This window comes from Chamaea fasciata, unplaced genomic scaffold (genome assembly GCF_029207755.1).
Source record: "Chamaea fasciata isolate MVZ Bird 193981 ecotype frontalis unplaced genomic scaffold, bChaFas1.0.hap1 SCAF_7, whole genome shotgun sequence".
Classification (NCBI taxonomy): Eukaryota; Metazoa; Chordata; class Aves; order Passeriformes; family Sylviidae; genus Chamaea; species Chamaea fasciata.
Window position 1 is genome coordinate 36,085,366 of NW_027094092.1, and position 22,661 is coordinate 36,108,026.

At 37.0% G+C, this 22,661-nt stretch overlaps 1 protein-coding gene across 8 annotated transcripts in view; it reads left to right on the forward strand.

Moving 5' to 3' along the window:
- Nucleotides 1-17,654, forward strand: part of NUBPL (NUBP iron-sulfur cluster assembly factor, mitochondrial) — an 83,186-nt gene extending 65,532 nt beyond the window's left edge. For 7 of the 8 annotated variants that reach the window (XM_066188398.1, XM_066188396.1, XM_066188399.1 and 4 more), the window contains 3 exons: nucleotides 3,854-3,974; nucleotides 7,921-8,003; nucleotides 16,733-17,654. In XM_066188398.1, the coding sequence (XP_066044495.1) occupies nucleotides 3,854-3,974; nucleotides 7,921-8,003; nucleotides 16,733-16,795 (267 nt within the window). In that variant the 3' untranslated portion in view covers nucleotides 16,796-17,654. Of the gene's footprint in view, nucleotides 1-3,853; nucleotides 3,975-7,330; nucleotides 7,548-7,920; nucleotides 8,004-16,732 lie in introns of those variants that run through there. The other variant, XR_010721917.1, reaches the window with a different exon arrangement.
- Nucleotides 17,655-22,661: the final 5,007 nt, after the last annotated feature.

Genomic DNA, 22,661 nt, shown 5'->3' on the forward strand with positions numbered 1-22,661 from the left:
TTAATGAGAAATTATCAAGATTTCTTTCTAAAATGCTTTGTGCAGTGTCCTTTGAAGAAAATGGCCTCTGAGAAAATCGTGCATTATAGGATGGGCTTGGCTAATACTGATTTGACTAGTGGAAGATAAGCTATTAAGTATGATCTGTTTTGGTTCATTGGAATCACCAGATCTTGTCAAATCAAGTGAAAAGTCACAATAAAGCTGTTACACCACATGTTGAGTCTGAATGCACTTGAACCAGTTATCAGGCCTTACCTTTTCATTATGCTGCTTTATTTTACTCTACCGTGCTTCATTTTATTCTGCCCTGTATGTACATGTGTACAGATGTGTCATTTACTTGAGTTTTAAAGCAGCTTCTACCTATGTACTGCATTTCTAAATGTCAGCTAAATATGAGATCTAAAGAATGTGAAGTGACATCATTTTTTATGAACAACTTGAGACCTGAGGTTTATGTCAAAGAGGTGGAGTCTGCAGGTCTGTGCTAAAATTACATATCTGGATTACATAATTAACTGATCTTTAAATTTCCAGTCTCTAAAATCTTTCAGAAATCTTTCTAAAATCTTGCAGGGAGTGCTTGCGAAGAGCTGACTTTTCAAAGAAGCAGAGAGTCTATAGGTTGCTGAACTCTTGAGTATGCTTTCTTATATTTAATGAACTGCAGTCTCTCCCGTGTACATACAGGCCTATATATTCCACCTTTCCCTCACCCCACTGTTACTAGTTATCAAAGACTCAAGTGACACATGTAGTATCACCACAGTAAAGTCACAATTGTTAATGTTCTTTGTCCTTTATGGAAATTGAAGTAGAATGACTGAAAGTAACTAATGAAAATCTGGCAAGGAGACTCAGCATTACAACCAGGTTTACAGGGCAAAATTCATATTTTCAGTCTTAGGACACAGTAATTAAAAGAGGAGTGGTGTCTTTTGTACAGTGGAGCACACCTACACTTACAGTGAAGAAGAAGTTTGCAAAATGTTGCTGACTCCTACCACAAGTTTCAAGGTTCTTTTCTGTTGTGCGAGTTTGGCCAATGTTTTCTTGCCATTCCCAAGGGTGACTCAAAGTGAATAATTTTGAGTATTTAGGAAAAAAAAAGCCTATTTCATCTGCTGAGGCTGAGTTCAGATCATTATGGTGTATCTGATCAATCATAACCCTGAAAGAAAAGACAAGGTGCAAAGATTTTAGTTAAATCTGCAACTTCTCTGGAAGTTTCCTTGAGTTGGAAGGTTATGCTGTGGATTTTGCAGGTTTCAAAAAACTGCTTAGATAAACTCAGCTACATATTTCCTTCTGAGTTGTATTAAAATGGCTTATTTTGCCCTGTTCTTACTAGTATTTCTGAAGCATCCAGAGTAACCAGCCATGATTGTGGCTTCATGTTGGGAGCAGATATTAGAGGCAGAAATTGCTTGTTATAAGATGAAAGGTAGGAAGACAGAAATATTCTGCATGTTTACTTGAAGCACTTCAATGTGAAGTGACTGACTGATCACACAGGAAGCTGATGACAGAGGAACTGTAACCCTGGTCACTTCAGTCCCCATCAGACTGAAGTCAGACCTCAGCACCATCCATCCTTAAGTACAGTGAATGACTGAAGTGGGTTTCTCAGGAATTGTCTCCTAATTTAAATACAGAGAGCTTCCATTTCATCACTGTATTTTCTTTAACTTAGAAGGTTGTATATTTGGATTTAAGCATGATTTATTGTGTAACCAAAAGGTTAGCTGAGCACAAGAAATATGTAAACATTCAGAAACTGTCTGCAGATAACTCTTAATGAAAGAGTTCTTCATTTCCTGTTATTTCTTACCAGATGCCTCTTTGCTGTTTGAAATAATGGTTAAGCTAAATGGAATGCAGAGCCATGCTGCTACCACAGGTTAGCTCCTGTATTGTGGTGCATACAAGTTTTCATGTCATTCTTGAGCCAAATGTGCCAAGCTCACCAAGGACTAGAGTAGAATTCACACACACTTACGGAATAGTTTGTGTAGACATTAACAGCTGCTCTGAAGCTATCACAAGTCTATTATTTGAGCATGGAAATGAGGGTTATTACTGACTTCATTAGCAAGACCTATTACTTTGTGGATTTAAAAGCTCTGAAGGTCATAAGGAGCTCCCTTCTGTAAATATATGTGCAGAAATATGCATAGTAATAATACACTTCAGCAGTAAAGTTGTGTGTTTGCAGATACTCTGTATTATATGTAGTATTTTTAAGTGGCTTCTTCATATTCCAGAAGAATAAATTATATATTATTAAATATGCACTATTTATTGGCTGACAAACAGGACCAACACTGAAAAATTAAAATTATTGTGTAATGCTGAAATGTCATTTGCTTTTAGTAAGGTTTGTTTAAATGGAAATAAAAAAGGATGGTGGTATAAGGCCTCTAAAACTGGTCTAGCACTGGTGATACAGCTGTGTCTCAGCATTTGCTTTTGTATTGGCTGAAGGACTTCTTAGTTGCTAGGTTATTAAATTGGAAGTAGATAAATTTTTTAAACATTATTATTTCTTAAAATTTCCTTTAAACTATCTGAGAGCTTTACAAAAGTAAAGGGAGATGTAGCAAATATACTTTATGGCTGTATAGGAATAACAAGTGACTGTCTTTTGATAAATTTCAGTTTAAAGCTAAGGAAACTTTTATTATGATATTGTAAATAATATACTTTATTTTAAGTTCAGTACCAGCAGTTGTACATTCACTTTTAGTTAAATATATCTGTTGGTTGCATTGAACACTGCTGTTTCCTCCTAGATATGCTTCATTAGCATAGTGGATATGTTTCTTCTCTAATAACTAGAGACCACTTGAATTACTGACAGGGAGAATTCTTGGCAGGTTAGGTTTGTGCAGTGTAGGAACATCCGCGGACGGCAGGGAGAAGGAATTCTGCTGACCTGAGATATTCTAGAATACATGGTTTTATTGCATGGGTCGTGGGCAAAAAGGGCCTTGCCTTCAACCACCAGCCTTGGCTGAAGGGAAGTCCCAAAAAGAGCGGGAGAATGAATAAGGGGGTAAAAGTTAAGAGAGAAGGGAGGGTGAGGAATCGAGCTATGAGGCATGAGCAGAAAAGGAGCTAAGAGAGGAGGCGGGATAAGGGAGGAAGAAGAAAGAGAGCGAGAGAGCAAGGAATAGAGAGCGAAGTCTTTCTTACAATGCCTTATATCTTCTTTTGTGATGAATATTGTAATTTACAGTGACCAACCAATACAAGACAAAAAATCCTATAGAATCTACATATAGCCTATAAAAACTACTACATTACCATACTCTGTTATATTTTAAACTCTAAAAACTACTCTTTAGACTTTTCTGTTTTGCTACGTTGACCTTTGGTTTCTTTTTTAGCAGAAAGGTATCATTCCATCAAAAGGGAATTCCATTCTTCAGCTAGCTAGGCTATTGTTTTCAGGTTATATAGTAACTAAGGCTCGGTATCCTGCAACTCAAAGTAAGCTTCCATTTCTATTTCAATTATAGGTTTCATATTTTCAGAATCTTTTGCTAAACAATCATATTTATAACGTCTCCCTGATTCATCTTCCCCAACTGTGCAAGAAGTACTTTTTGTTATGAATAAGGCTGTTAGTCTTTGAGAGGTGTAAATGTGAAAAAATTGAAATAATGCACAGCTGCTGGTGCCACTGAGATGACAATAACAGCTGATGATATTAATGACTCTGATTCCTATTTTAAATAACCACTTTCTGTTGGTTCTTAGTAGATAATTTATTCTATATTATCAGAGATGAATAATGGGAATACTGGTGCTTGGTTTGAACATCTTTTCCTTTCCTTTCCTTTGACAGGTTTTAGGACTGGTTCAAAATATGAGTGTTTTCCAGTGTCCCAAATGTAAGCATGAGACACATATTTTTGGAGCCGATGGCGTAAGAGATCTGGCAGAAACCCTTGGATTGGATATTTTGGGTAAGAATATGGAAATGGGTTTTTTTAAGAAAAATTTAATGGTGTACATGAAGCATTAGCTGAACTATGAAACTGCGTAGTCCTAGATTACTTTGTATTCAGACTGTTTTCAGATATAATGAAACTAATAAGTAGTAGACTCTGTTTCTTGTCAGTTTTGTAATGGTGATGTTGACTGCACATGAAAATTCTTGAATTGCATCTTAAATCTTTGTATTTATAAACAGTCCAGAATATGAATTGTTTTGATATCAATATGCTATATTACCTGAAATTCATTATGTGGTTGACTATATAGCAATTTCTAAAAATAACCAAGAATTCTATTTAGCCTTAGGACAGACGAAAGCTGTGTCCAATAATATCAATAAATGTTTTTTTCATTTATTTCATTTAAATGAAATGAGTTGTTACGTATTGACTCAGTGGAGGCCTTATAGAGGCCTTCTGGTGCCTAGATCTTAGACGAAAAACTGGAGGCTTTTTACAAAGGCAGGCAATGATAGGACAATGGAGAATTACTTTAAACCTGAAGGAGGGTAGATCTGGATTAGATATCAGGAGGAAATTCTTTACTGTGAGTGACTGGCACAGGTTATCCAGAGTTATGGGTGCTCCATTCCTGAAAATGTTAAAGGGCAGGTTGAATGGGGCTCTGAGCCACTTTCTGTACTTGAAGGTGTCCCTGTCCATGGAAGGGGGGTTAGAACTAAATGATTTTTAAGGTCCTTTCAGACTTAAACCATTCTGTGATTAGCTATGATTAAGCTATCTGTCATGCCTGTAGGCTGAAATATCCATGGATCTTTAAAACATACATTACTGATTTAAAAAGGCATGGTTCAACCTGCACTGTAAGTAAAGAATATAACACAGCGTAATTAAGTTGGTAAATGGGGTAATTGCATGTGCTAATGATGTGTTTCCATGTATTACTCTAATTATCTCAATGATTTTCCATAGCTAATTCATTAAAAAGAACCAGGAAGCTCACTTAGAAAGATCAACAAAGAAACATCAAGGTCTGACATAGACTTAAGATAGCAAGGCAACACATAATTAAAGACAGGCTTTTGGGCTATCTTTTAGTTTTCTGAATATATAATGAGTTGTGATCAGAGCCCAAGGGGACTTCTGCAGCCCTGGGTTATGTGGATGGGTGCAAATACTCTGCAAGTAGTTGACGACTCAAACATTCATTTAGATACAGAGGCACAAATTATGTACCATGGCATTGGTCCCATAGGTGGTTTTTGTTATTTCCTAAGAGTGCAGAACTGATTGTGATTGGATTTAATTAGGAGTGATGTGAGAGATGTACAGATTTAGCAGGGGTTAGATGAGATGTACAAAAGAAAAGCAGAATGACGTTTAACTTCAAACTGTCAATGCAAAAACCAGACTAAGATTAAGAATAATACCCCAAGGGTTACATTTAGAATTACAGTACTTGATCAGATTAGTATGCTCCTCCTTCCAGGGATGACCATTACATAATAATACCATATGGTATTGCAAGAATTACTGCTTACAGATTTTACGTTAATCCATTCCAAATGGAAGTTTTATCTTAGTGTTACTTGAATTCTGCCTAAAATTGAGAACATATTTTTACATATATATCTGTAAAGAGCATATATTTAAAATTAGTAATTCTGAATCTCTTTTGCCCATGTTTCCAACACCTATGGCTGTTCTGTTTGTTTAGATAAGCACCTAGTCCTCCTTAGAAACCCAACAAGATGTTTGTCACTCAACTTCTGACAAATCCTGCAAGCTAACAGTGTGCAGGATTGAAAAGTATTGTCCTTCGACTTCTCAGAGTTGGCTGTCATTAGTATTATTGAGTATCTTATTTTTGTTTATGACAGAAGACAGTCAGCACTTGCCAGGAGACTTTCAAGTGTAGTCCATTATTTAATATGCTTCTGATTGCCTTTTATTTTTACTGTTCTCTAAAGGAAGATGTGACAAGGTTTGTGAGAGAGACTTTGTGCTGCTGATTTTTGTTTCCATGTCTCTGAAATTTTTTTCCCAAAGTTTGAGGGCTGTAACTGTGACCAGAAAGCTATGCCATTGGTATACATGATACTGAGATAATAATTTTTGTGCGTTCCATCCTGACCTTTGCAATTCCTGGCTTTTTTTACACTAGCTGGTTCCTGACCGTCAGCAATGGCTGCCAGATTTTTAAAACTTTGGTTTTTCTTCCTACAGTAAATTTAAACGATTCTCTTTCTTTGCCGTCAGCAGTAGTTGTAAATATCAGAAAAACTTAGAATGACAAGTTCCCATCACATTGGTTAGTGAAGAATAGTGCAGAAGTTCTATTTTCCTCAAACCCTCATCACCCACACAGCTATGCAGCTGGTTTGGATGTCTTCTGCTAAAAATATAAATTTTTGATTGTTTGAAAAATTACAGTGCATTTTTCTTTATCTTCTGACTGCACTTCTGTTCTTACAAGTCCTACTGTACTCCTGTAGTACCAGCATATGTTTGTTAGTCTGAGGAGGAAAAGAGAGAGGCTACTATTTTGTAATTATTGGAGATTGTTATTAAGCTAATAGTGAAGGAGTATTTTTTCATTAACAAAACATCCTTAGGAAAAAAAGATTAGTCTTTACATAAATTTAGAGTTGGAAGTGAATGTCAGGGAGATTTACAAAGTTACTGTTTTTCAATTAAGAATGTTTATGGTTAGAAGACTTTCAGAGGACTCCCTGAATTTTTTTTTAAATGAATGCATGAACAGACTATATACCCAAATTTATTCGTGACTGAAATAAATAAGAAAAAATTTTTTGAAGGAAATGGACTGTAATTATCCTAAATAATAATAAAGTTCTTCAAAGATTCAGCACGCTAATCATGGAGCCACAGCTTCTGTGTTTATTATTTGTTTTTGTTTGTATTCCTACTTGCTTTGGGTTCTGGTTTTTTTTTTTATTTCCTTAAACTTTGTCAATTTTCATACAGTTTTTTTAACTGTTTCTTTTTCTAAATACATCTGAATGAATTACTGAATCTCAATAGTTTACACTGGCCTTGGTTTGAGTTAAATCAGGTTGCTAAAATGTATGAATTCAACTTGTATGGTTTCTGATATGTCAGGATTGAACTATGGTAGGCTGTTCTGTCTTCATCTATCCATAATGTAAAATATAGCTGGGTCTTCCAGTAAAAGAAGGTTGGTCTTCAGTTCACTTCAAAATTATTTAAAGAGCAGTGAACTAAACGTAGGAAGCTCCCAAGTTTTTTGTAGTGGTGAAATCTGTGTTTCAGAAAGTATGTCTCAGAATGGAATAGGGCTGCTAATTGATTCTCCTTTAGAATGTTCCTTTCCTCTCTGACAGTTCCCTGCTCATTATAAAAGCAGAATATAAAGAAGATTTCTGTTGGAAAGAAGAATGAACTGAATAGTTGTCCACCTTTGAATTGGATCCAAGGCCTAATAAGGACAATAACAAATACTATTATTTGGAAATTAAGTATTCAAAGAAGTCTTTGAACAGTGATTAAAATCTTAAAACAGCACTGAAAAGAACTTACAATGAGGAGATAGGCTGAACAGTAAGTTGCATGATGAACAGTTGCCTAACCCTCAGGCAATTTATTTCACGTAAACAAAATAATTTGTATCTCAGCCTGTATTTTTCTATGTGTTTGAGGCAAAGCGCTCTTCCTTGTCTAATCAATGACTAAAGCACGGTCCTTTCTATTCAGAGAATGAAAAATCCAAAATATATTTGGCATTATTCATTATGGCAGTAAGGAAACTATACTGCAGCCAATTTTCATTTTAAATGCTAATTTTTGGAGATAAAGCAATTCAAAGAGTACGCTAAATGGGAATTGGATTTCAAGTTGCTTTAGGGTTATTTTAAGGAAACATTTAAGAAATACTAGGTATTCACATATGTGTTTCTTGGTATTTTTGATGCAGGAGACATTCCACTGCACGTTAGTATCCGGGAGACATGTGATTCAGGACAGCCTGTTGTGATCTCTCAGCCTCAAAGTGATGCTGTAAGTTTGGTGCACAGCACCTAGAACAACAGAAAACTCTCCTCTGAAAGTGAATGGAGAGTGCTGCTTCTTACTGCTCTTCAGAAAGAAATGTGTGTTTGGATGAAGTAAGGAAATAAAGTAAAAGAAAATAGTATCAGTAAGTAACTCGGGGCCTTGATTTTGGAATGCTGGCCATTTGTTCTGCTTCTCTGGGTTTGGTTTTGTTTAATTAGGTTGAATCATTCAGAGTAGAGAAGATTTGATCCAGGTCCTGGCACTCTAAGAGGAGGAAGGTCAGTGTCAAGCCTCATGAGACCTTGCAGCTCATGTAGGTCCTCTAAAACTGTCAGTTAAGCCTTTGGTAGCTGAGCCTGGAAACTGTCAAAGGGTCTTACGCAAAGATGTTTGGAACAAAACTTCATATTGTCAGTACCTGGGTTGTTTTCAGCAGAAGGTGGAGCGATTTATACACAAGAGAACATGTATTTTTCAGTGTAGTTACCGTAACTTTTTATTATCAGCGGAAAATGCGAGTTGGTGAGGTGGTGGGAGTCAAATATGCAAATCTATAAAGAAAAGTAGTTGCACATACAGAATTTCATTAATGCTGATAGAGTAAGATTCTCCTGTTTGCTGTTTTCTTTCTCTGCTAGAGTTTGTCTGCCAGGCTTTGTAGGGCAGGGAGCTGTGCACAGTATATGGCATAATGCAGCCCCACTCTTGACTACTGCTTCGATGTAAAGATGTATAGTAAAAAAAAATTATTTATGCTGATAACAGGTAGAATCAATTCACAGTAAAGTAGACTGTACTGTGGAACATTTGAATATTGGTATTTTTTTCAATATCATGATTGCTAGGCACATGCTGAAATACATTTTTTCCTTCCCAGTATTTTAGAAGGAAGAAAAAGGGTGGAGGAGGGCATTAACATTGTTAATCCAGTGTTACTAACGTACTGAACAGGATTCTGGAATAACAGTGACAGTCTTAAAATTGTAATTTTGTTTTGAAAGACACGAGGCAGTACTATGGTGTGTTGACTTCTAATTTAATGCCATATTTTTGCTAGAGTTTGGTAGGTTTTGCAAGGCCCGTGCTATGAAATGATGTAATCTTGAGTCCAGGTCTATTAGAAAAGGAATCCCTGTAATCCATAATGGTTGTTTCTCTCTGGGAAGCTTGATCAGCAGTGTGAAGGTTTGAATGGATGCGTGGCTTTGGTCAAAGCTGTAGTAAAACAGCTGGGAAAGCAAGATGGAAGGCTCACCGTATCTGAAATCTCTAATAACCTAGAGTCTGTAGCCTGCTGGACTATTTATCTAAAAATTCAGACATGTATGGGATAGCATTCTGAAAATGAAAAGGCAAGAAATTCTGTTGTGTTGCCATCTGTTCCTCCCTGAACTATGTTCTTGATAACAAAAGGGTGGGTTATAATCACCATTTGTGGCAATTAGGTTAAATATGCAGAGGAATAAAGATTGACAAATACGTGTGACTCTGGGGAAAACTCTTAATATCCTTCTATGCCATTGTGTCTGTGAGATAATCATTCTCCTCGGAGAATGTGTTTTTTTAAAATGTCAGTAATCTCTGTGGAATGAAAAAGAATTTTCCTTTATCCCTCGTTTTCTTCTCATTTTAAAAACAAAAATATTGTTCTCTTACATTTTCAAAGAAAAATTAAATTCTTAGCACATAACTGAGGGTGGAAGAGTTCGTGTAAGGTCAGATTCTAATCTTTAATACATGACCGTCATCACTGTGTTTCTCAAATAAACTGAAATTGTGGCTATTCATGCATTAACAACTTTTTGAGTAGAGAACAATGTCTGCTGAAATTCTCTGCTCTTGTTGCTTAAATGTGCAGGGGATTTTCATACAAAATTCTATGCTGATTTTGTTAGAACACACTTAAAAATGAAATACAGAATCATAGACCTGAAATAATACCTAGCAGATTCAAACAGTAGGGAATAGGGATGGTGATTGACTTCTTAGAAACCCAGCATGTTGTCACCTTTTGAGCTCTGTCAAGCCTAGATTAAAATGGTTTCTAAAATATGTCAGTTAATACATTTTTGCTTACACATCTGCCATGGGCTTCATCTTGCCTTGCAGATATATAAAAAGTGTATCTCTGACTTCACACTAGAATTTCAGAATGTCTAAGCAAACTTGTCTAAATTTATTATTTTAAATCTTAGATGTAGTTGGTGGAAAAGGGGTTTCGTTTTCACAAATGACAAGGAAATTACTAAGAGCTAAAAAAGAAAATTACTTGTAGACTGGTTCATGTGAACTTAAAAAAGTTCTTCCTCAGGGAAGGCTCAGAATACACAAGACTAATCTGCTTATGGCAAGTATTGATAATATAGCTAAAGGATAGGAAGGTTTGATGACTGGAGTTCTCTTCTGGTGAAGCTTGAGGCAGTCCCCTGCGAGAAATAACATTGCTGGTAAAATGATTTTGCTCTTGATATAACATTGTCTACATTAGTATTTCTGACAACTTAGTTGTTTAAATTGTGGCTTTTTCTCAAAACTCTTCATTGATAAAACTTTGTGATGTAGAAACTGAATATTGCTGTACTTGCATGGTCAACCTAGTGCAGCAGCTGGGAGTGAACCAAGATTCTCTATAAGAGGCTAATACTTTCTTCCTTTAATCAACAGTGAGAGCTTGCCTTCTGGAGTGATACCCGTCTGGAAATTAATTGAGCATTTTTCTCCTCCTTCACACTGTGGAGGTGGATTAGCTGGCCAAGGCTCCATTTTTTTTGTGCACTCAAACAAATGCAAGAATCACTGAACAGCAAAAGCTGGTAAATGAAAATCAGGAATGCTGCTAAAATGGTAGAATAGGGGAAAAAAGCAGAAGAGGTAGAATAGAGAAAACTAATAAGGAATCACTGAAACCAGGTGAAATTGATTAGGATGCTCAGATGTACTGGAACTTCCTATGGACCATGGGAAAGGAGCCAGCAGCAAAACAGGTGTTTGGAAGAGGCATCCTGAAGCTTGCAGATAAGAAAACTAGAAGCATAGCAAGAGATACAGAACCTGATTAATTGCGGTGGAGTTACTCTTCCACCAAAAGGAACTGATAAATGCCCAGTGATGCTTTCCATCACACTGAGAAAAAGATAAGTAGAGATTCCTGAGAGCTCTTCCTTCTGTGAGCCTAAAGTCCAAAGAGTTACGGAGCAGTTGGTGGTTATCTTGTGAGGAATTCCTGCTGGAAACTTTTGGGTCTATCACAGCCTGGCTGGCACAGTGGGTTTATCAATACTTTGGGAGAACAGACAGGCCATCTGTGATGGTTGAGCACCGAACTCCCACCTGTCTTAAGGTCAAAGAAAAGCAGCTCAAACAAGTATAAAATACATTTGCTGTACCAGTGTGTCCATTCACATCCTGTATATACAGGTGAAAGATTCTGAGTCCAATAAATTGCACACTGATCTGTTAGGGAAGAGGAAAAGCCCAGTCAGATGGAAAGTAGGGACACAAGGCATCAGCAGCCTGATGGAACAGAGCAAAATGTCTGGTTAATAATCCCTTTTCAATTAGATCAGAATGTTAGAAACCTTGCTGTGGCGCTATCCAAAGAGACAGCTCAAATTTGTATTCAGAAACACTTTTTCTGTAGAATGCTTATGAAAGGGTGATATAAGCAGGGTAAAAACATACAGCCTTTTAAAGATTGCAGTAAGTAATTGGAGAGAAATTGAAGTACTGGTAGCAAAGAGTCATCATAGAATCCTGTTTTGTGATTTAGTTGTCATCAGTCATTCCATATAATGAGTAGTCAATCCAGGGTGTGATATTTTTAAAAGAAAAGGAAACCCTAAAGAAGGCTGCATGGTATGATTTATAATATGCCTTTATCATAAGGCTTCCTTCGTATCATCACGGTAGCATTTGGTACGTGTCGGTTCAAATCCTTCATTCAGGGTGTAGATAATACAGTGGATCATCAGACCCTTATTTATGGTTCTATCTGCTGAAGAAAATACCACGTGTAGGATAGTCTGTTTGAAGGATGTTACTATACTGCATTTGATTTGTACTGTTCTACTTACCCATGTTTTTTGGGCAGGATGTGTTTTTAGATGTCTGTAATGGCACCATGGATAGCAGTATTAACCCAGCTGGAGCTGCCTCCAAGAATGTTTTGGCTACTACAACTGCTGATATATAGGATTTATAGGAAGTTTCCCATGAGCACTGAAGATTTTTTTTTGAGATTTTAGTTTCGTAAATCCAGCTTACTTACCTGTCTCCTCCATTTCATGTTGTAATGTATGGATTGACATTTACTGTCTCATTAAGTTTGCCTTTCTGACTTTAGACTTTGTGGTAATTTGGCAAGAGTTGCCACTACGTGCAAATAAGAATCTTATGGTAGAGCTGCTCAGAAGAGGACAGAGTGAGATAGTCTCTGGACCTCTTGTAGCAACTGAGAATTTCTCTGGGTGACATGAAGCTTTTATCTGAAGCAGACTCATTTAAAGCTGTATTTGTCATCATGTTTTTAGTGCCTTCTGAGTTGACCACAGTAAAATACAGACATTGGAAGGCATCTCCAGTTATGCACTGAAGGCTGGAGTTGTGTCAAAGTAACTAGCAATTTCTATGGAAATTAAAGCTATTTAAAAATCTCATTGAACTGGCAAATGGAACGTGATTGTGCAGAGGGTGCTAAGAACCAAAGTTTTCAGTGGCTGACTGGCTGGCTATGCGTATTTTCATGTAGATGGTAGCTAAGACTAATATTTGTCCTTGTGATAGTCACTATTTGATGCTCACAGTGGCTAGTTTCCTTCAGCAATTAAAAATTTGTAAGCCCTAACAGGTCAGCTGAGCAGATTTAAATTCCTTTTCCTTCTTTTCAGGTATATTAGCATCCACAGCATCTGCTATTCTAGAAAGTCAGGACTTGCACAGATTCTCCTTTCGATTGCTGGGCTGGATAAAGCAACTTAATAGTCTTGAAGTCTTGTAATCAGAAATAGACATGAGAAACCATGTCAGTTCTGGGATTTCTGTCCTATGGTGTATGAGGCCTACAACTGAGTGATAGGATCAGTGTGTGTTTCTGAGTTGGTGGTCTGAAGTTGTTTGTATGTAGTGGTTTGGCCGAAGGAAAATGTGCTATCAGCTCCTACCTGCTTTTGATTATAAGTTGGGTTTTGTATTTGTGTGGCCATTGCACCAGATACTGGCAGGCACTGTAGCAAGCTGTTGGCAGGCTAAGGTCTGCGCTCCAGTGGAAAGCAAACCAGCAGGTCAGGCCAAACCAATCTAATCCATGACAACAGGGCAGAGTCAGCCATGACCTCTACAGTCTGCAGTAGTCTTAGCAATGATGCATACTTCCCTCATGGGTAAGATTTTTATGGAGAATGAAATGCCATAACAGAAAGGCTTGTATTTCCCTAGGATTACTGTAGGGCTTGTAAAAAATCTTTCAGTTTAAATCTACCCCACATCTGTTAGCCCATGATAATACAGATTTGTTACACAGTGATGAATCTGGATGTTCTGATTATTCATGCTAAGTAGGACTTTACACTCCATTTCCTGGTGAACTTCATTACAGGTTCTCTGCTTCCTACTCTGCCATCTATACTGTCATCAGTCACTTCATCGTCAGCTGTGCCCTTAAGGTCTTAAAAATTGTGCCCTTCTGGCACTGTACCACTGCTTGAGAGGTGAGCAGTCTCTCACATGGCTGTTTCCCAGCTTTTCTTTTTGACTCTGTCAACATCACCTTCCACTTCTGCCTCTGCCTGTCCTAGTGCTGCTCTCAGACCCCATCTAGGCAGTGTTCATAATAAACAAGTCTGGTCTGGTTTTAGGGCATTCTGTCTTCCTGTGCACTTCTTCATCCTCATGAAGTGGGAAGAAAGATAACTGATATGTTGTTGTTAAAATTGTCCATCAGCAAAAAAAATGGTTTTCAGAAAGTCTATAAACCATTCATTTAGAGCTTTCAAACATAAAGGGAGTAACTGACCTGAGAAGTTTGCTTTTATCCTATTAAAATGAAAAAGGGTATGGGTGATGAATAAGAGCTCATCCTTTACTCTTTCTTTGCAGGTTTTCCACCCAGAAAGGAAACAGTAAACCCTGTCTGTTTTCTGTTGCAACCCAACTTCTTTTGCTTAGTAATGATGGATTAAACAGCTGAACTGTGTTCTCTGTCTATAGATGCCACATTGAAAAGATCATGAGTAGGAGAAAGCTATTCAATATAGGTAGGGTTGTTTTTCTGTAGTGCATATTGATAGTCACCGAGATTCCATTTAAACCTTTCAGGTATATTGATTGATACCTTTCAGGTATATTGGTTGGTTTCGAAACCAAGGCTCGAAAGAGTTGATTTTTGCCGAAGCCAGGTGACTGGTAGAGTTCTGTAAGGACACGTAGGAAATACTGGTCTGTTCAACAGACAAAGTGGTCCAGGAAAACAGAAAACCCAAAGCTCAGGAGGCAAGATCTGTTGCTGAGAACACTGTCTAGGTAATGCTGGCATGCTGGTTGCAACCTCCTGCTGTAAAGTGGTGATCAACTGCTTGGCAAATGAGGGTCAGTGCACATTGGGGAAGTGTTCCTCAGACACTCATTAATAGCATTTTGTGGGAAAAGTATCTTAAGTTTATTGGGCTCTTGATGTAAGATAACATTTATACAGTTGTGTCTGTTTAGGGTGAATTTATAATTCTGTGTACAATTTGGTCAACTCTGGAGCAGCCTGGGCAGTCTTTAGAAGGGGCCAGGTTTCTTATGCAGGTTGTTACTTGACTCATAAAATGCATTAATTGATCTGTGCAAAGTGGGATCTGCCTGCAGGACTGTTCCAGGTAGTTTGTAATTCCCACCTGGAGTGCTCCTACACCATTAAGTCAAATACTTAACTGCAAAGGCAGTTTGACTTCAGTCAGTCACCTTCAAGTGAATCCATTATCTTGTCTAGGTGAGTGGTTAGTTGGGGGTTAGCTGGACCACCCCGAGCATTAATAGCTGACTGAGGTGAGTAGTGCACACAAGCTGTTATCCAGCTGCACTGCACCTGTAGCCACAGAAGTTTGAAATTCATGATGGTGAATGAAGTTGTAAATTCTTCTCTCATTCTTGCCACAGTCACGTATGTGAGGGAAAACAATTCTGTCTTGCTGAATTCTTGTCTGAATTCCTTACAAACTCAGAAAATTTTATGGCTTTAGTTTTAAGGCGATGTGAGCACTGAGACTAGGAGGTGTAGAGGGTGGGAGTGCTAGAATGGAAAACCCTACAAGCCAGGAGCAATCCCTAAAAAATAGGAGACTTGAGCAGTGCATGGTCCTGCAAAAGGCTGACACATTGTTCAGAGCAGTGACACTGAGTGCTGGTGGCTCTGGTGTGACAGACAGACATAGATTCTCTTCCTGCCCCCCCAAGATCTGGCCCCTGGCATGTGTCAGTTTGTGTGCTGTTTTAAGGGCTCATCAGGGATACAAGGACTAATTCATGGTTCTCCTGCAGGGCACAGGAGAAATCAGTGTGGTCGGGATTATTGTGGAGATTTGTTTGAGGAAAACAGGAAAAGTTGTCGGTGTGGTCTTTGTATGTGAACTTACTGGAGAATGTGGAGCAGGTTTGTCATGATGGAACAGAGTAGGAGCAGAAGAGCAAGCTCAGTTAGGGGACTTTGCTATGTACTAGACAGATATAGAATGTGATGCACCAGCTGGAAACTGCAGTATGACAAATTCAAACTATAGATAAGGTGTAGATTTTTATCAACAGAAGTAATCAACCTCTGGAACAATGTGCAATGTGTATATACGTACACACAAAAATACTATTTTAATTAAACATTCTTATCTCAATTGTTGAGATTTTTAAAAGATGTTCTCTTTTGACTACAAATTGTTGAGCTTCTTACAGGAGTAATTTGGTTTAATTTTGGTATTTGTTCTGTGTTGGACTTTATACAGTGTTTTTATATAAGTCCCTTCACATTAAATTTGTTAATAATTGATGGTGGACTGATCATGGTCCTAGCTGTGTCATGGTTTTTAGAGATGTTAACGTAAGTATGCTTATTGGAGTTGCTCTCCATTGTCCTGCAGTTCTGTGCTGTTATACCCTCTAGCTCAAGGTGTCTGACCAGATGTGCCACAGGTTGATGTGAAAGAGAGCTTTAACTGTGTGGATTCTAGTGTTGCAGAATTAGTTCTTTCCAATACCTACTTCAGTCTTTTGGAAAGGTGTCTTTTTTAAAAAATACTTTAAAAATCTAAGTAGGAAATTCCATAGTGATAGTCTAGTCTGTAATGAATTAGTTGTCTCAAAAATTATTTTTTTTAATGCTGTTATTTTCTCTAATTCTCTATCCTGTGCACGGTGCATCCTGGTTGTCAGGATGAGGGAAGTTTATAGTTAATAGTACCTGTGGGACTAAAGAATCTATGTCTTCCTCATCCCTTCTCTTCCAGAAGACTATTGACATTGCTTGTTGTTAAAGACAAATTGTTCAGTTAAATTTAAACTCCCCTACCAATATTTTTATATAGTGCTTGTGCTTATTCTGTGTATTGGTGCATTGTTTTTCCTGAACACAGGCTAAATTTTACTCATTTATTTAATCATCTTTAATTTTTTCTTTGTGTGTAAAAGAACAAATACCTCATTAATTGTGAAATACTCCTTTTTATAGAAAATGGAATGCTCAATGTATGTTTCTGTTTTTGCAGGCCAAAGCTTATCTAAAGATTGCTATGGAAATATCGAGAAGACTACCAGTACTTCCTGCTTGAAACATTTACCACTGAAACTTAGCAAAAAATTGATCTTCGATGCAGGCAATGCAGAAGAGTCGTGCTACCTAATTACATGGAGGCCATATGTTAGTTCCAAGAACTTCTTTAGGAAAAAATTTCCCAGATGTTAAATTATGATTGTGATAATTACTGTTTTTCCCATCATTGTTTGGCTATATCTGAAAGGATTCAAATATGCAAATGATGATAGACAGTATTTAGCTGCTGAATTGTAAGCAAGAAGGGATGAAGTACATTTTTTACGTGTGCCCTATTCTAAGGTCAAGAATGAAAAACAGCCTTTCCATGCAAGGAGAATGATGAGAGGTATGCCAAGACATAAATCCTGCTTTAAAAATTGAATTTTCAATACTCTAATTTCCTTCAGTTTTTGTTCAGCTCTTTGCATGGTTAGCTGTCTAACTGACCGTAAGTTCTGCAAGATTTTAAGAAGCAAAATCAGATCTGTAACTGCTGTACTTTTGTGTGTTCATCTTAAAAGAAAATTAAAAAATTTCACATATACTCTGAAGAGTTCTTGTGATGGATGATGAGCAAATTCATTCATTATCGGATAAAGTTTGATCGTGAGGCAAATCACAATTTAATGGAGAATGGATTACGTGACCCCGAGGCTTATTTCTTGACTGTTTTACATTATAATGAACCCAGGCAGAAGACAAGGTAGCAGAGGTCTTCACTGAAAACTGATGTTTTTCCTGAGATTAGTTTGCCAAGGAATGCAAATGATCAAGAGAAATTAAATTTATGATTGCATATTCCTACTACATTGCAGCAACTTGGAATTTGAATGTGAAGATGTATTTTTGAAGTAAAGAAATATTTGGTCTTCAAACTGTGTGGCCTCCTGGTTTATTTTTTTTTATTGCCTATGATCTTTATTTTTGTGTTGGTGTGTGGAAGTGAAAGATTATGCCTTCAGGGAATGAGTTTTCATTTACAGTTAGGTCTTTGAGTTGACATTTAGGCTTTTCCATCTACACAATCAAGTATAAAACATAATATAAACATACATCTTTACCCTACCATAGAGTGAATTTAACCATACTAGGGAATTCTGCTATTGACCTCTGAGGGACCAAGGCTTTCCCTGTATTCCAAGTACTTAAGTCAGAATTTTGGATGTAGTTTTTTCTTATTGAAATGATGCAACATTAGAAATAGAAAATTTGTATACATTTATGTTAAGAATATTTAAGTAATATTCTTACTCAGAGTTTAGCGTGAAAAATCTAGGCGCAACTGATGAGTTGAATTTCAGGCTTAGGTGATTTTCTAAATACGTAAATTATATAGTCCAAGACTGTTGATTGTTTTGCTTCAGATTAATCTCTCAATCTCCTTCCCTGAATGCTCCCCCATGAAATCTCCTATCAGTGGTCAACTTTTTCACTAGCATATTATTGTGGTCTGTAGAATTGACAGAATATTCAGTTCCTTTCAGTTGTCTGATATGTTTTTAAAAAATTAAAGCTGGCTTAGTGTGTTCTGCCCTTTCATACTTAATTGATAACATCTTTTAAAATTAAGTTTTATCTCTGCATATTTATTAGCTTTGCTTTACACAGCGTAATTGTTGATACATGTCTGTTAATCTGTAGTGGTTTTGGCTAGTATAATCTTACATTTCAGTAGAAAAACCTGGGATTTCTGACTGGTTTTTAGCAAAAGGCAGTGACATAATCTGAATGTTACTACTTGTAATTTTCATTCTGTTAAAGGGTTTTTGAATGTCTGACACCCAGTTCATGTTGAGCCTGGGTGAACAATCAGTATTCGGGGAGGTGGTTGTTCATCTCCCCTTTTGTTTCTTTCTCATTATTTCTTGGGTTAGTTGGAGGATGAAATTTGCTTTCAAGATGTCTTTTTTTTTAAATGCAATTTTACCTTTTTTTCCCCTTTTAATTAAGTACTGTGGTTTTGCTCTGTTGAATCTTTCAGCTGCAGAATTATTTTGAATACCTTTATCCAGAAACTATGTAATAATGATTAAGCATAGTTTCTATGCCAGTCTGAAAATTCATATTTAGTTAACAGTTTTGTGGAAGGATTACACAATGTAGTTGATTCATTGATTGCAAATTGTCAGTAATTTTAAATATATATATATAGTTGTACAGAATTGGCAGGACATTTCTGTGTTGAAGGATACCAACAGTCAATCCATATTTAAATTGAGAACCTATTTGCTTTATTTCCCTCATTCTAATGAGTGAAAAACTGTTTCCCAGACCTTCTCCTGCAAAGTAAATGAAGAACACTGGCAAAGTGTTATTGCTTCTTAATGTTATAGAAACACATATTCATATTTTTTATTATATAGTACACTGTTAAATACATAGTAATGAATTCCAGTCAACATACTACATTTGAAGTTGTATTCATAAAACAATTGATGTAAGTAGGTGGATGGGAAGGTTGGTTGGATCAGTTGTAGATTTAGCAGGAAAAGATGGTATTTAACTGTAGTTTATAAATGTAACTTACAGACTTGACACACTGTTTGCTCTTTTCAGCTCAAATATTTCACTTTATTCTAATTGATATTTCCTAGTGTATTAATATTCTTTTTTCTAAAAATGCTAATCCTAGCAAAAGGGCCTGGCTTTTCCAAGCTGTGTGGGTAGATGCTCTTTCCTCACCAGCAAGGGAGAGTTACTGTGCTCATGGGTTGCCAGCACAGAATTACTGAAGTCTGTAGCACTGTGAGTTCAGTTACACACTGGAAAATCCCACAGAGGAAAGAGAAAGAGGAAGGCTAGGGAGGCACGAGACCAAACAGGCAGGCATGGGCACAGAGGCAATTGTCAGTCCCTCCTGTGTAGGTTAACAGCACGATTCTCTAGACTCCCAAGATCCTTTTGCATTGCTGCCAGACTTAGTTTTGTGTTCACAACATGACCCTTTGTATAGTGACCATAGTTCTTGTGTTTGCATGTAATTCCTGCAGTTTCTTGGGTGAGGAGCCTACTGGCCTTGTCTTAACACAGTGCATTTCTTGTCTTTCAGAAGTTTTTTGTTTTAATTAAATTGAAAGAAGGTATAGAATTTTTTGTGCTCATGAAGTATTTTACTGTAAATTTTTTACTGCTATGTTAAGCTAATGAATTGTCCTGTCTTTGAGACTATCATTTGTGCAATACTTAAGTGCCAAATCCTCAAAAAAAAAAGTTACCTGAAGTTAGGAGAAAAAAGTAGTTTGCAGGTTAGTTTTTCTCTACCAATTCAATTAGAGTTCAAACTACAACCTCTTTTAGTTGTCCTGATTGGTGATTGTGGCTATGAATTAATGTTAATGCAGAGGAGAAGTAGCAGAAGCAGGTAATTTCAGTATTAACAAAACACCTCCTGTAATTCTGAACTTACTTCAAACAGTTCAACTCACTTAGATCCAGTTCAGCAAGTGAAATCCCCCTTAACATCTTTCCCATAATAAATTTTGACCAACTGCTGTGACAATTTACATTTTTGGATTTTGGTAGTTATGTGCAAAGCTTCTTTCAGAGCATCCCCAATCCTGACACTGACACATGAACTCGGTAGCCAACTACCCAAGTCACAGGAACTACTCTTGTCCTTTGAGACACAAATGGGGACAGGGTCTCCATGCTTATTTTCCTACTTGGTTTGTGGTAGTTGCCCAAGACACAAGAAATTTGTTCTACACCCAGCTTTGGTTAAGAAGATTCAAATCCATAGCTCCTAAACTTAGGAGAGGTCTTCAGTCACCTGGCTTAGTCTTTGCTCAGGACAATCATGGAATATTAATCACTCCTTCTGATAAAGCTGTATTGCTTGAGGAGGAAGTAAGGAACATAGTCCTAATTACAGCTGTTTTGGTTTTTTTTTTGCTTCATGACTTAGGCTGGGCTTTCTTTGGTCCTTGTTCCCAGCCTTATTGATTGCTTTTATCTAATGAGGCTATGAATAAAATTATCAATTCTTAGATTAGTACCTGGCATTTTAGATGCCTAGAAATTTGAGATAAAGCTCTGGGATTTTGCATTTGGATTTAGATACCCACATGCAATTTTATTTCCTCACAGCCACATCTGGGCCTATATTGTTGCCATTTTTTTATTTAAGAAATGCTTCCTGGTGGAAATGGCTGGGGGAAAGCCTCTTGCTTAAGAACAGTTGACCATAAGATGAATCTGAATTGCTGATTTAATTTCAGAATTGACTTACAATGGCAGGAGTTAGAATGATGATTACATTTTATTTTGGCAGCATTTCAGCCAAGGCACTGGTTTGTCAGCCACATATCACAAAGCAGCAAAAGAAAAAAGTAATTCCCAAAGCAGTTTTTGGTCTAAAATTTAAGACTTGCCTTTTTTTGTTTTTGCAGGCTCTGTTTTACATTTTAAACATACTAAAGTCTGAATAAAAAGTATATTCAAAGGTCTGTATTTTTCCATTATCTTTGTGTGTTCAGAGAGGGTGGGTGTTTTTCAGCTAGAAGAGGATGGGCACAGCCTGTCCTTTCTTCTGCACCTATTTGTCTCAGTTTCTCCATTTGTATTAGCCTGGATCTGAATACCCACTTTAATCAATGCAAATAAAGGACTTCTTTTAGGGAATGTGTGTCTCCGAACAAGCAAGTGGGGGGAAGAACATCTGCTGTCCTTTAACATTGTTTTGAGAGCGTACAGATTTATTTGAAGTGTTTTCCCTCATACCACTGGGGTTTTCTAAAATTTGTGTTATTTCCTGTGGTCCAGAGGTTTTCTCGTTTCTTTGAGAGAAAGGCAGGAGACTCCCTACACTTGCCTACGCCATGTATGCTTCCTGTTACTAAACAAGGTCTGTATTAAAAATACTAACTTCTGGTTACTTTTTCTGAAAAGTTTAGCTTATGACTTTCTAATGATTCTTATAAGTACTTTTTACTATGAGAGTCAACTTTTTCCCCCAAATAATTATGGAAGAAGTGCTACAATATATTTTTAAAAGCCCAATTTTGCTGCATATTTAGGAAGAATAAACAGGGTGAGAAATTACCTTATTTAGCCAAACCCACATTCGGTAGATGTAATTTTGGAGTGTTTGTCCACTGTGTAAATGTTGCAAATATTTTTTATCTCCTTAAAGTGCTAGGTGAAGTTCAGGAGCCTGAACGCTTTCCTGCTCAGCAGTAGGCATTTGAGGGTGATGTGAGATGAGTCTGTAGCTGGTCAGACAAGCAAGAATGAATTTCCACATTGACTTATTTGCTGAATTGGGAACTCTCCACATGTGTCTTTTTAGAGGAAGGATTTCCATATATACAGGCTTTTGTCTGTGGTACCTTGTGGCCTCTGCACTTCCCTCTGCAGGATAATGGGGCCCAATGGCTATTTTGGAGAGTTAGATTTTAAAGCAAGTGTTCAAAGGCTGGGAAAATACACCTTGGCTTTGGAAACCAACCCTACATTTGGTCATGAATGCCAGCACTACTGGCATCTCTTTTGTAATGCCTTAATATCCTAAGCTTTTAGAAAACCTGTGAGTTGTAACATGTTAGCACTTTTTAAAAAATGCATTTCTTATCAGCATAGACAGTGCTGCATCACTTTTGTCTTAATTTCTTGATAGTGTAAATAAACTTCTCTTTGTAAAGCAGTTTTTCTTGCCTATTAATAATTCATCCAAAAAGTTATTCCTCTAGAGAAAGAAACAACAGAGCTGTTTGATGCTGAATACCTTCTTCCCTGTAGAGTTAATACAGAAAATTACAGTCACTGTCTTAGTGAATTGTTGATTTTGTTACCCTGATGGGATATACATCTTCATCAAAACATAATGAAACTGCTGATAAAATGCCTGTTCATTATTTAGAGTTTGCAGCTTGTGAACATTGAAA